The 14,100-nt window shown below is 43.3% G+C and overlaps 1 protein-coding gene across 7 annotated transcripts in view; it reads left to right on the forward strand.

Annotated features, from left to right (window-relative positions):
- The first annotated feature begins 200 nt into the window (after window positions 1-200).
- The window catches only part of SIK3 (SIK family kinase 3), a 251,927-nt gene continuing 238,027 nt past the window's right edge, over window positions 201-14,100 (forward strand). For all 7 annotated transcript variants that reach the window (XM_059416600.1, XM_059416604.1, XM_059416626.1 and 4 more), the window contains exon 1: window positions 201-488. In XM_059416600.1, the coding sequence (XP_059272583.1) occupies window positions 216-488 (273 nt within the window). In that variant the 5' untranslated portion in view covers window positions 201-215. The remainder of the gene's footprint in view (window positions 489-14,100) is intronic.

Consider the following 14,100-nt stretch of genomic DNA (forward strand, 5'->3'; position numbering starts at 1 on the left):
GGTCGAGCTTGCCGGTGAGGTCACGGTTGCCATGGCTGCGGGCAGTGACGCGCGTCGGCACGTGACGCGCGGTTGCCATGGCGCCGGGCCCCGGCGGCGCGGGCGCCCCGCCTCCCGGAGTGACGTCCGCCAGGCCCCCCCCTCTTTTTCCCGCCCCCCTGCCCCCTCCCCCCCGCCGGCTCCCCGCGGCCCGGGAGGTTTCACTGCACAACAAGATGGCGGCGGCGGCGGCGAGCGGAGCTGGCGGGGCTGCCGGGGCCGGAGCGGGGGGAGCCGGGCCGGCGGGCCGCCTGCTGCCTCCGCCCGCCCCGGGGCCCCCGGCCGCCCCCGCTGCCGTGCCCCCGGCGGCTGGCCCGCCGCGTCCCCCAGCCCCGGCCTCCCGCGGGCCGGTGCCTGCCCGCATCGGCTACTACGAGATCGACCGCACCATCGGCAAGGGCAACTTCGCTGTGGTCAAGCGGGCCACGCACCTCGTCACCAAGGCCAAGGTAGTGGCGCGGCGGGAGCGGGCGGCTGCGGGGCTGCGCAGCCCGGGACTGTCCGTCCGAGTGCGGCGAGGCAGGAGGGACCCGCGACAGCGAGGCTGCGGGGTCGGCGCGGCGAGCGCGGCTCGGGATAGTGGAGAGCGTTGGGGATCGGGGACACGGACGGGGAGGGGGCTGTCGGAGGGGAGTGAGGAGGGGGCGAGCCGGAGGTAGGGGACGCCGGGGAGCCGGGAGAGGGGAAACTCCGCGGCCGAGGGGGCCACGGGGGGGGCCCGGAGCGCGGAGACCTGGGGGACCGAGGAGCCGGCGATGGGGAGGGGGTGCTCAGCCGGGGCTCTGCGGAGGGTAGCGGAGGGGGCGACTGGAAGAAGAGGTTTGGAACTCTCACGGAGCCGGAGACTGGCAGCCAAGAGGACTCTGGAACCAGCAATTAGGAAATCCTAAGGGAATGAGGGCAGGGGGATAGGAAATGTGGCCAGTAGGATAGGGAAGACGAGGGTAAACTGGTGGCCTGGGGGAGTTAGGAGGGGAACAAGGACGTCAGGGGCATGTACGAGGGGTGTGTGGTGGGTGCAGGGTACCGGGAGATGTGAGGGACCTGGTACCTTATGACAGATGCCAATCAGCGTTTGATCCTCTAGGACCGATGGATGGTAGGAATGGGAGCCCGAGGACAGACGAGATTGTTGGAGGAGGCGATGAAGAAAATGGGAAAATAAGGAGGAAGAAAATTACTTTGCTTTTCCGCAGTAAGGGGCTTAGGGAAAAGAGGCCCAGGGCGCCCCAGGTTCATGGTGGCACTAGGTAGTTAGGGGTTAAACAATTTGGGCGAGCTGGGTTACTGGTTATTTTTAGTTGTTGGAGGGTCTGGAATCATGGGCTTTCTAGAGGGCAGGGTGGGCTCTCAGCGGTGGGGGGAAAAGCCTGGGTGACTGAAGAGGTGCATGAGGAACCCAGACACTGGAGGATTACACTCGTTGGGCCCTTCGGTTCTCAAGGGATTTGTGGAGCTGTAATAGTGAAATTGACCAAGGTCAATTAGGAAGCCATGTAAAGTATAGGTATACGATTTTACATATAAAATTAGTTTTTGAGGAAATGTGGGTAGCCTTCTGCATTGGGAGTATTGGAATCAAAGTCATCAGGAGGAATCTTTTGGTTTTGAGAGGACCCACAAAGCCCATTTGTACTCCAGATCTTGCTTTGCTCAATCTCTCACTTGAATGAATACTTTCAGTGTAGTCATTCATTGTTTCTAAAACTGCAGTTTGTGTTTTCCTTCAACCTGATGAAGAACCCTTACAGCTGCTGCCGCTTCCTACCAAAGCCACATCAATTCCTCACCTCCTCAGCCTAGCCCTTATCATTGCTGACCTTGTTTTTGCTTTTATGGCAATTGCTTGTTTTCAGAAGCCAGTAACTTGTCTGGGCCTTCTCTCCTGCTCACTCACAAGCTGGAGTTCCCTTTTCCCTCCTTTCTGTCAAAGCCTACAAGGGGCCCTTTTTACCAGGGTGGCAGGGTAGGTGGTTGTGGAAAATTGATCGGTCAGTTTCACTTCCTCTGGGGGGCCCCCTTCAGCCTTTCTGTCAGTTTTTATCAGAGGGCCTCAAGTCTGCAGGTCTGAGCTGAATGAGATGCCAAAGTCCAGGGTTCTCTGATGTCACCCGCGGACCCTGAGGGGAACTAGATTGAGTGAAGACTTTGGTGCCTCTCTGCCCACCCCACCCCTGCTCCCAGGTGTTTCCAGTTCTGTTTACTGTTCCCTAACCCAAAGTAATGTTTATAAACAGCCCTAGTTGTTGGAGAGCTTTGTTCCTTGTTTCAGTATTTCCTTTATTTATTTATTTATTTTAACCTCCCCCTCTCTTCTAAGTAATCACATTGAGCTCCTGTGATTATTTTGCTCTGACCTCTGGGGGATGCACGCCATGAACTTAATTGGTTTCCTGGTTTATGGTATCTACGATTGAATAATTTTGTGTCTTGCAGCCCTTGGATACACCAAAATATTGATAAAAAATTCTGTGACAGACAGGGTCTTATGTTTTTGTAAATGTAATTGCAAACAGTTGATTCTTGGCTTTATATATAAAAGAGACATTTTTATCTTCCATAGTCAGCAAAGCCAGTGGCTAATTATGGCTGATCTGCTTGCTTTCTAATTTTCGTGTGTGTGTGTGTGTGTTTCTTGGTTTTTTTCTGAGGCCTTGGTGTCCTTTAGGACTGCAGCATTTCAAACATTAGCTTGTTTATAAACGGGTGTCACTGTTTATGTTGGTTTTTATCTTTGATCATTTGTGGTGTGCAGTTATGTAATTCGTATGTATGGAAATATTTTAAATCCTGAATGAGACCGAAGGAGATGGCTTGGACAATGAGTTGCATGTGTGCGAGGACCACAGCAGCACTCATTTGTGTTTCTGTAGCAGTGTGCAATTTCCTAGTTACAGTTACAAGCACCCTATCTTTTGCTGCTTAAATTACTCTGACGACATGAGTGAAGCTTGATTCCCAAGGAGTTATCATGTGCTTGGGGTGAACGATGAACATATTTTGGCCTGCTCCCTGGTTATCTGAATCCACTTTGGAAGGGATTCTTAAATGCTGACAGCTTAGATGTGCCTAACAGCTGTTGACATACAGTGTGATGGCCTATTAAGGCCACGGTGTGGTTATATAATGGCGAGGAAGGTGCCTAGCTAGGTACTAGTAGACGCAGAAGCTGCTGTTTCAGTTGCTTAGGGAGATAGATTTTTCTCCCCATGCACTGCAGCCTTTATTTTACTTCTGCATTCAGGTCACTTGGAACCAAAGAGAGTTATTATTTTTTTTCCCATCTCTTTCCAGAATCTATAATTTTTCGTTTCATCTTTAGAGGTCTGTGATTGTTTTCTTTCTCCTTTTGCCCCTGTAAGGCACTGAATGGTCAGGGCTTTTCTTAAAATCATGTCTAACCTTCGGACTCAGGTAATTCAGAAGATACTTGTATTGGTTGAAGGAGGGTAGGTAATCGGTGCTTTCTGAACATCAGGGAAGTATTTAACGATCACCTTTTCTTATACACACCATCCATTCCAAGGACTAAGAGGCTAAAGTAAACTTCATGTATTGACTAAGCTACTGCCCTCTGTCCAACATTAAGTGGTGAAACTGGCTTTTTCCCAAATTCTGTTAACTCTCAGACTTCCTGGAGTAGGACCCTGGGCTGAAGAGAATCAGTTGAGAAGAGGAGAGAGTTTCCTGTTAGGTTGTTGGTGATTTCTGCAGCACGGGGTTAGTGGGCTCAGGCTTGATACTGGCAGTTCTGCGGTGCCTGGGGCATCATTTCCGAACAGGTCCCAGGAGAGGAGGGTCATTTGTGACACACTTTGGTCAGCAGTTCACCCTGGCTGTCTTTGTCCCACCTTGTCCTACTTCTTTGGTTTCCTTTTTTTTTTTTTTTCTTTGAGAAGTCTTGGTCTGAGATTCTCTGGCTCTTTTCTTTTGGTAGGGCACTGTCTAATATTCTGCCTTCAGATTGCTTATAGTCTGTTGCCTGTGCCTAATTATACCTTTACTGATTGGATGAATGGGAACAAAGAGTAGATTTTTTGTTTTTTTTTTTTAAGATTTTATTTATTTATTTGACAGAGAGAAATCACAAGTAGGCAGAGAGAGAGAGAGGAGGAAGCAGGCTCCCCGCTGAGCAGAGAGCCCGATGCGGGACTCGATCCCAGGACCCTGAGATCATGACCCGAGCTGAAGGCAGCGGCTTAACCCACTGAGCCACCCAGGCGCCCAAAGAGTAGATTTTTGTTGTGTGCATTTTAAAAATGTGTATCTGACTATACAAGTTGTAGATCAAATAATTATAAGGTGTGAATTCAACACATATGTATCACTTGCTTGCTTCTGGCTTGTGTTAAGAGTTTGAGCTTTGAGTTAGGCTGCCTGGGTTTGAATCCTCTTCTGCCTAGGAGCTGGGTGATCTTGGATCAGTTATTAACCTTCTCTGTGGTCATCTGTAAAATGAGATGTGGTCATTACGGATGTGGTCATCTGTAAAATGAGATGACAGTAGTACTTCCCTCACAAGTTTGGGTGTCAGGAAAATTAAGTAAGATAGTATATGGGAAGGTCCTACACCAGTGCCTGGCACCTAGTAGGCATGTGGTAAATGTCAGCAGCAGCTTCTGTAGTAAGAAAGGTGAGTAGGACAGAGCTACCCTATTTTTGCTTTTCATCTGTTTGGAACAGTCTGTGAATGCGTATGCCATTTCTTTTGTGCAGGTAGATGTCATCTTCATGATATGCTTTCAGTGTAAAGAAGTGAGTTAGCTGTTATTTCAGATGCCAATTTGAGATATTTGGGTTGAACTCCAGTGGACTATGGAGTAATTTCATGAAATTGACATTTTAAAACACAATTTTCCATTAGTTCAACATTTTTTTTAAAGTAAGCTCTATGCTTAACATAAGCTTGAACTCACAAGCTCTAGATCACGAGTAGCACGCTCTGCTGACTGAGCCAGCCAGGCGCTCCTAAACTTTTTTTTTCTTCTTTAAAGCAATTATGAGACTTGTCTAATGAAAACTATGACTAGCCCTGGCTTTTGCTTTGGGCCGTCCTGCATTTTTTTTTTTTTTTTTTTTTTTTTTTTTAGATTTTATTTATTTACTTGAGAGAGAGACAGTGAGAGAGAGCATGAACGAGGAGAAGGTCAGAGAGAGAAGCAGACTCCCCATGGAGCTGGGAGTCCGATGCGGGACTTGATCCCGGGACTCCAGGATCATGACCTGAGCTGAAGGCAGTCGTCCTACCAACTGAGCCACCCAGGCGTCCCCCGTCCTGCATTTTTAGTGTGCTTGTGTAACTACTCTTTGTTACATTGGTGATGGAACAGAGTTGATTTGCATGCACTCCCCCCCCAACTCCCAGAGATTCACTTAAATCTGGTGGAGAATATGAAGAAATATTCCTACAAATTTAAGTATACATTTGCATTTGGGTGCACAGTGTGCTACTTTGAAGGCCAAGGTCAGGATTCTTAACTTTTGATATTATATACAGAAAATATTTTGCCCCATGACTCCATTCCAGATGTGAACCAGCCATGACATACGGGTGTGTTGTGTGGTTTAGTGCAAACTCATTTCCATGAAGAGAAAGACTCAGAGCAGGCAAGGGGCAGTATTTTCACTTCTAAGTAAGAGTTTAATGGAGCAGAGTAGATGATGCTTATGCTCATGCAAAGGCCGAAAGCAAGATTCATTGTAAATAGAGAAGAGAATTGTATCAAGAAGAAAATGAAAGGAAGATTACACTAGATACATTTGAAGAAGATAGCTCCATCTTTAGATAATCTAAAAATGACTCTTGAAAGACTACTGACTTCATTTTGATACAGTTGTGATGGGGTTACTAACTTTGTTGAGATTTTGTGAAGAGCTAAGATTGATTTGGACTGGTTTCTCCAGAGTCAAAATACCAGTATTCCACTTTCAACATCAAAGCTGTTTATTTTAACATTCTGACTTTGGTGCCAGCTCCCTAGAAAGTCATAGATCTGGCTCAAGCCAGAGGTGCCCAGACTAGTTATTTCTGTGCCAGAAGTGCTGTTTTCATTTTCCAAGCATCAATCTGGTGAATGTTTTCTAGTTCACGGCATAAAAGAGAACAAAATGGATGCTTTGAAGAGAAAAAGAAGTGCTCTCTACTCACCAGAACCTCTATAATTCTAAAAGACATCAGAAATACCTTTGTACAGGGATAGAACCTTTCCCTTATCCATCTGTTCCTTCAGCGTGTGTTTACTCAATCCAGATTTTGGGTCAGCTTCTATCTTGGGCTCTTGAATTTACCAATAACAAGAGAGACAAAAAGCTCTTGACTTTTTGGAGTTTACTTTCGAATGCAAGGAGATAGACAAGAAACATGTAAACACATAACTTCATACACTGGTAGATACCATGAAGAAAATAAATGGGCCAGAGAGTGCTGGGGAAGGGTGCTGCTTCACATAGAATTGTCAGGGAATATTTTGATGAGATATATGTATATAGGTATTTTATAGATTGTCGCTATTTTATTTTTTTTTATTTTTATTTTTATTTTTTTAGAGGGGGGCAGGGGAGAGGGAGAGAGAGAATCTTAAGCCAGTAATGTCAGCCTAGAGCCTGATGCAGGGTTTGGTCTCACAACCTTGAGAACATGACCAGAGCCAAAATCAAGAAGCGGTGCCCCATAAGGTGATGATATTTGAGCTCACACCTGAATGATAAGAAAAAGCCAGCCTGGGAAGACTTGGAAAATAGAATTTTCAATGCAGAAGGAATGGCAAGTACAATGGTTTTGGGATAGAAATGAACTTGGTTTATCCAAAGATTAGACCCAAGGTCATGGTGCCTAGAGCTTGGTGAACAAGGAAGGATGGTAAGAGGTGAGGTAAGAAAGTTGGGGGCCAGATCATATGGGTCTCATAGGCTGTTTGATGGAATTGAGTATGAAATGGGATTGGCATCAGAGGACATCACAGCAGAGTTCTGGTATCATCTGGTTAATTTTTTTAAAAATTAAGTTATTATGGTTAAGGGTAAAAATGCTTTTTCTAATGCATTTCTTCAGATAGAGGAGGTGTTCAATTTTAACAACTTACATTCTTTCACATCTGTAAGAGAATGACATATATTTTCCACATAAATTAAACATGATCATCCATGTTTGCTGATTTGCTGATTTGGAGGGGCACAAAAAAGATCTTAGACATGTTCTATTCTACCTCTGTCTTCCAGAGTCTAGAAAGATGGATTTCATGGAATTTAGAATCTTAGGCTTTTAGGGGCTAATTAAAGTAGTTTGCACCAATTATCCATTAGATTTTTGTCTCTTTGGTATCAACCCCCCCCTTATCAATTTGCCTAGAATCCTACAGTTAGTTAATGGCAGAGTTGGAATTAGAATCCAGGGATCCCTATTCCTAGTTAACTCTACTTTGACTTCTCCAGTCAGAGAAAACATTGTACTTGCCATCGTGATCTTTTATTAAAGAAACAAGATGTACCTACTAATTGAAGTTTAAGAGATTTAGCATTTCTAGTAAAATGAATTCCAAAAATCAGATGCCAGGATAAGAGGAAAAATTTCCAAGTAGAGAGGAAGAGTAAATATAACAACACTGTATTTCACCTGTCCTTTTGGCATTATTTCACTCTGTCACTTCTGTCACTTACCAGCAGTCCTCCATGGGTCCATTGCTTGGCCTTTAAATCGTACTCAAACACCCCTTTTTGCCCCCTTGTCTTGACTGAGGCATCAAAAAAGCCTTTCATGGGGTGACAGGGTGGCACAGTCAGTTAAGCACCTGACTCTTGGTTTTGGCTCCAGTTGTGATCTCATGGTTGTGAGATCGAGCCCCGTATCCCACTCCATGCTCTGTGAGGAGTCTACCTGAGATTCTTTCTCCCTTTCCCTTTGCCCTTTGCTCATGCTCTCTCTCTCAAAAATAAATAAGTCTGTAAAAAAAAAAAAAAGTGTTTCAAAATACTAAGGAAGTAAAAAAAGGAAAGCAATGAACACAGAAAAGGCAATGACCATAAACACAGTCTGCCTTATAGAGTTTTCTTTCACCACTATATCTAGCTTACTCCCAGGGAGTATGAGTAATTATACTTTTGCTCCATTGGGCTGGTCTGGTCTGGTCTGGTCTGTCTTTGAAGGACCTTTTTGAGATGGACTCCTTACCGGATTGCTAACAATTTCTAGGGCATGGTGCCATCTTTTAACTCATTAAGAAAACTGGTCAAGAAGATACATACCTTCAATGACACAGGTGAGGGCCAAGAGAACCAATTTTCTAGGGCTCCTCTTACGTGGTTCTACTTTCTGGTTTAAGAGTTAGACCCAGGGGTGCCTGGCCAGCTCAGTTGGCAGAACATATAACTCTTGATCTCGGGGTTGTGAGTTCAAGCCCCATGTTGAGTGTAGGGATTACTAAGAGCTACTATGCCTGTTTCCTAAGTAAGTGAAGAACCTCACTCATCAGGTGAGTCCCTGCCTCCTTCAAACAGTGAGTAGATTGGTCCCTTTTGGCCTAATAATATAGTTACACTGTCTCGTAGATGATTGATAACATCCAGACAATGAAAATTATATACATTCTTAGGGATATTTATCCTAATGTAATAAATAATTGTTAAATAAGTGGCCTAGGCAATGTCTTTGAGAAGCCTCAACAGCCTTGGATGAATTAGCTTGAAAAGGCTTGTTTTGGATCTGTTCAGAATAAAATTCCTTCAGCTACTACAAACCTGTTGGATGAGCCATGGTGAAGTTCTGTTTAGAAATAGATTTATTTAGGAGGTGTGCGATGCACTGAAGACAAGAAGTCTCTGGCTGCTACTTATGTCATGTCAGAGTTTAGCGAGAAAGGTAGGAATCAGATTGGGAATACTCAGCCTCATTTCCTAGAAACTGAAAAGGAAGGAGTGATATACCCGTGGCCTGTTCAAGCTTGTCTGTGTAGGCTGCGCTCACTCAGGTGGATACTTTTGGCTAGTTGTCTTAGACTATATTTAGGTTTTGATTAGGAAGTTCTGAGAATTTTCAAATTTCTGCCTAGTTTCAGCTCTAGTATGTACATGCTTACCAGCAGTGTGCTTTACTTCCCTTTGCTCCCTTATGAAGAACTGAATGCCAAGATTCAGGATAGCTGGTCACATTTCTTTAAGACTGAGATTTTTTGCAGAAGAAATTTTTCATTCCATCCATCCATCCATCCATCCATCCATCCATCCATCCACCTATCCATCCATCCAATAAACTTTTGAAAATTATTTATCAAAAGCCAGGAATGGATGCTATCTGGCACAAAATTCAAGAAGTGCAAATTTGTATATAATGAAGTTAAGTCGGCCTGCTACCCCTGTACTCAGCTACATAGTTTTTTTTTTTTTTAGTCTTGTCCAGAAATATTTATTAAGCTCTCGTCTGGATCAGTCTAAATGCTAGAAGGTGTTTGTGACATGCTTGAAGTTTCTAGAAATAACCTAAAGTTAAAAAAAGACAGAAAATAATGTAGCCTTTTTTTTTTTTTAAGATTTTATTCATTTATTTGACAGAGAGAGAGAGAGATCACAAGGAGGCAGAGCGGCAGGCAGAGAGAGGGGGGGAGGCAGGCTCTCCGCTGAGCAGAGAGCCCGATGCGGGGCTCGATCCCAGGACCCTGAGATCATGACCTTAGCTGAACGCAGAGGCTTAACCCACTGAACCACTCAGGCACCCCAAAAATGTAGCTTTTAATGCTCCTTAGGGGGCACAGTGTGATAATTTAATGGAAGCTCCATGAGGGCAGGGATTTTAATCTGTTGTCTGCTGCTGTAGTCTCAGTGCCTGCTACAATGTCTGTAAATACTCATTTAGTGAATGGATATCAGGATTTTAAAAAAAGGGAGCTAAGTTTCATTTTATACCCTTAATATGTCTTAGAATTTTATGATTGAAATTTTCTATCTCCAGTTTAGACATTAAAGAAAAGTAATTTTCTGTTTTTGTTTTTGGGTTTTTTTTTTTTTTTTTTCCCCTTAACAAATCTCTGGGTAAGGAGATTCAATTAGCTTTCTGAGCAAGTAGTTTATTTCTGGCATATCTCAAACTTTCATTACTAGGAAGTTCTCTCTATCTAGAGTAAATCCCACCATTGAAATTCTAGTCCCTTTATTTTTTATTTTTTTAAAGATTTTATTTATTCATTTGACAGACCGAGATCACAAGTAGGCAGAGAGGCAGGCAGAGAGAGAGAGGAAGGGAAGCAGGCTTCCTGCTGAGCAGAGAGCCCGATGGGGGTTTCTATCCCAGGACCCCGGGATCATGACCTGAGCCGAAGGCAGAGGCTTTAACCCACTGAGCCACCCAGGCACCCCTAGTCCCTTACTTTAAAGGGAAGGTTCTTGGGTATCCAGGCTCTCCGGAGGTTATTTCCTTGTGGGTAGGTTGTTTCCTTGAGAAGCCCCCAGTGCTGTATTCAGCGTGGTCAGCCAACCCCAGGCTTTGCCTCTTCTGCCCTGGAGCTTCTTCATTTGCAGACTCACCACCAGTCTGTCTTGGGCTGCTAGCACTTCTTGAAATAACTTTAAACTCTGTGTTGAGTTACCTCTGGTTCTTTTCTTTATACAAAGTGATTGGATTTAAAAACAAAGTGACTTTGGGTCACTGGCCCTTAACTTAAAGTGTTACTTTTAATGGTCCTTACCATTAATAGATTAATTCAACGGGTATTTGTTGTGTCATCTGTATGGGGAAAAAAAAAAGCAACTGTTGGTCCTAGAGGACAAGAAGATAAATTTTATTCTCTTCAGGGTAGACGCTAGGTGAAGTTAAAGGAGCAGTTGAATGCTTTCAGCTTGAGCCTGATGGAGGAGGAAGAGAAGAGGTAGACAGCATAAACTCTTACTCCAGCCTGATAGCTGATTATTACTGGGCTTTCTTCTGCCCCTTTGCCCTGTTTTTGTTTTTGTTTTTTTCTGATTTCAAAAGTAATTTTTGCTCATGGAAGAAATTTTGGGAAAACTCAGGAAATTTTAAAGAAGTAAAGGGGAAAAAAATCTAATCCTCATCACCCTAATCTTGTCACCTAGAGGCAACTGTTATGAATATTACAAAATACATTGTTGGGATCATATTATTATACTATTTCATTTCTTTCCTCTTCTATCATTATAAACATCTTCCCATCATTAGAAACTCTTTGTAAAAATTGATTTTAATGGGTGTATAGCCTTCCATTGTCTGATGACTGCCATTTTTTGAAACTTTTTTCAGAGCTGAAGATTCCTCCCAGTTTTTTACTCTCAAGTTCTCTGTGATGCCCATTTTTGTACATTGAAGTCTTTGATGCATTTCTGATTTTTTGCTCAGGACAGATTGTTGGAAGTGAAATTACTGGGTCAGAGGGTACACATGTTTTTAAGACACTTGATACCAGTCTTGCCACGTTGCTTTCCAGAAAGACTGTGCCAGGGTTAGGCTCCTTTATCTTGTATCCCCTCTGCCTTTCAAGGCCTTGCTGTGCCTCTGAGCCTAGGGTGTCAGCTGTAGGACGGGTCAAAAGGGACTTAGAGCAGCTGCCTGTACATTCCTTCCCTGAGCCCAACCTGGACGAGGAAGAACAGAGTGAGTGTGACTCTTACCTTTCAGTCGCTGGTGAATCATCATTTTTTCCCCCCGGACCTTTCCCAACCAGATGCGAAACCTGCATTGGAGAGTCTTACCTGAACCCTGGCTTTTAAAATAACTATTCTTTGGTGAACCTGAGTGAGAATTTCAGAGATTAACAAAGGCTGTAATTTACTCCTCCCTCTTTTTAAAGGTAAAAAGATGGTGAAGGGAAATTGTAAGGGAGGTAATTTTGTGAATAAATATGGTGATGCAGCAGCCTTATTGTGTTGGGATTTGCTTATGTCCTCTATGTGTTAAGAGGTTTAAAGGGTAATTGGGCCATATGGGATATTGTTCTTAGAATGTTTTTGGGTTATTACTGCTGTATTTTGGGCATCCGGCGATATACTACTTTATCTGCAGTAGAATACCTCTTAGGCAATAAGTTTGGATCATGACTTGCTTGGTTAATTGGGGCAAAAAACAAATGAACTAGGGAAATCAAAAATAAGGATGCATACATACTTTTAGTATTTTAATTTAAAATATACATAGGCAAAGTGTTTATTATGGAAATTTCAAACGTAAACAAAAGTTGAGAGAGTAGTATAATGATCCCCCATAGACTCAGCACCCAGCCCATGCCGATACCGCCTCATGGCCAGTCTTCCATCCGTACCCCTTCCCGATTGGTCTCTCTAGTTTATTTCAAAGCAACTTATAGAATCCTATCATTCTATCTATAAATATTTTGGCATGTATCTCCAAATGAGGATTCTTTTTCAAAAAACATGACACCAGGACCATCATCCTACCTAAAACAACAGTAATTCCTTCTTGTCATTAAATCAACGTTAAAATGCCATATATATTTTTTTCTTTTTTTTTTCACCACTTACACGTTTGAATCAGGATCTAAATAAAGTCTGCACATTACAATTGATTGATATCCCTTAAAAGTTTTTTGTTGTTGTTGTTTTTAATTTGTTTTACCCTATAGGTTACCCCTCCTTCTCTTTTCTTTGCAATTCGTTTAAAGAACACACAGGCTAATCTTTTGATGTAGGGCCAAGGCCTTTCTTTGTGTCTTGGATGTCTTGATTGGAGCTCCTTCATCTTGTTTGCATTAAACATACCCATAGTTTATCGTCTATGATTTCCAGTTTGTTTGGGTTTTTTTTAAAAAAGCAGAGCTTGAATGGAAAGGCATTTGTGAAGCAGTGTGAGTACAGAATCCCTCTTGAGTTTTATGATTCCCTCCCCCCAGTCTTTTACATCTGTCTCGTCTACATCTAATTTGACTTTACCAAGTCTCTTAAGCATTCAACTTAGTTTTCATAGAACAGGCCTTTCTTTTCTCCCTGATTTCACATAAGTAATCACAAGAGCACCTGGTAGAAATAGGTTTGGGGAAAATCCATTCTTGGTAAGCATGCATCTCAATGTGGGGGCAGAAACGTCAGGGAGCAAGAGCGGCTGTACCCTGGCGCGGGTTGTATTCCGGGACAGTTTCAGGTCGATTCACGTGGTGAAGGGGAAGCACTGCTTGTCTAGGCAGGTTGGTTGGGTGGAGGTGGGTTAAGAGAGCTTCTGCTTGACCATAAGATTATAAATAAGTGAAAGTTGTTAGGAATTTAGGGACAAGATATTTTATAGAGTTTCTTATTTCTAGGGTATACTTCAGGATGGTATTTTTGTCCACTTCTGTCAGAGTTTGCATGAACTGAACTGAATTTGATAATGGGCCAGTGATGTTAAGAATTTAATGAGGAAACAGCCAGTCTCTCTAGTTTAAAAGGTTTATATCTATTCACTGCCAGGGTAGTGTTCCATGGAACAAGTTGACATTTTCATGTAGTAAGTTGTTTTCTGTTCCTGGCAAAAAAAATCTTGGTTCATATGCCACAAGAAACAGAATTGTTTTCATTGTGGAAGACAGGAGCAGAGCTGTGTGTTTCTTATTTGGATTAGTTGGGCACCTGCAAGAATTCTTACTTCTTTCTTTTGCTTCCTGCCTCCTGTTGTCCTTACCTTCTGTCAAAATGTTCATTCTAGTGTTGCATAAAGCAGTGTTCGGACAATAGATGAGGGTTTTTTATTTTATTTTTTTATTTTTTTGGTAGCGCGTTTTTCCAAACCCTCAAAATAATGTTTTTAGTGGTCGCGTGTTCTTGGCTTACTTTCCCTGTCTCTGTCAACAGTGATATTGTTATTCTAGTCAAATGGGACAGTTGTGTCCCAGCAATGATCTCTGTGTCTTAGTCAGCTGCAGAGGTACTGTGTTCATATCGTGTACCTAGAACGATCTTACATGTGTACAGTAGTCCTGGGACATAATTGAATTTGGGGGTGATACTTTCGGACCTCTATAAAGGATTTTGCACCCCTTGCGAATAAAATAACTTCTTTGAAGCATGTTGCTGCTTGGCCTCTCTGACATGGGCATAAGAATGGCCAGTGATTGCAGCCTGCTGCCTCTTCTG

The sequence above is a fragment of the Mustela nigripes genome, chromosome 1 (genome assembly GCF_022355385.1).
Source record: "Mustela nigripes isolate SB6536 chromosome 1, MUSNIG.SB6536, whole genome shotgun sequence".
NCBI classification, from domain to species: Eukaryota; Metazoa; Chordata; class Mammalia; order Carnivora; family Mustelidae; genus Mustela; species Mustela nigripes.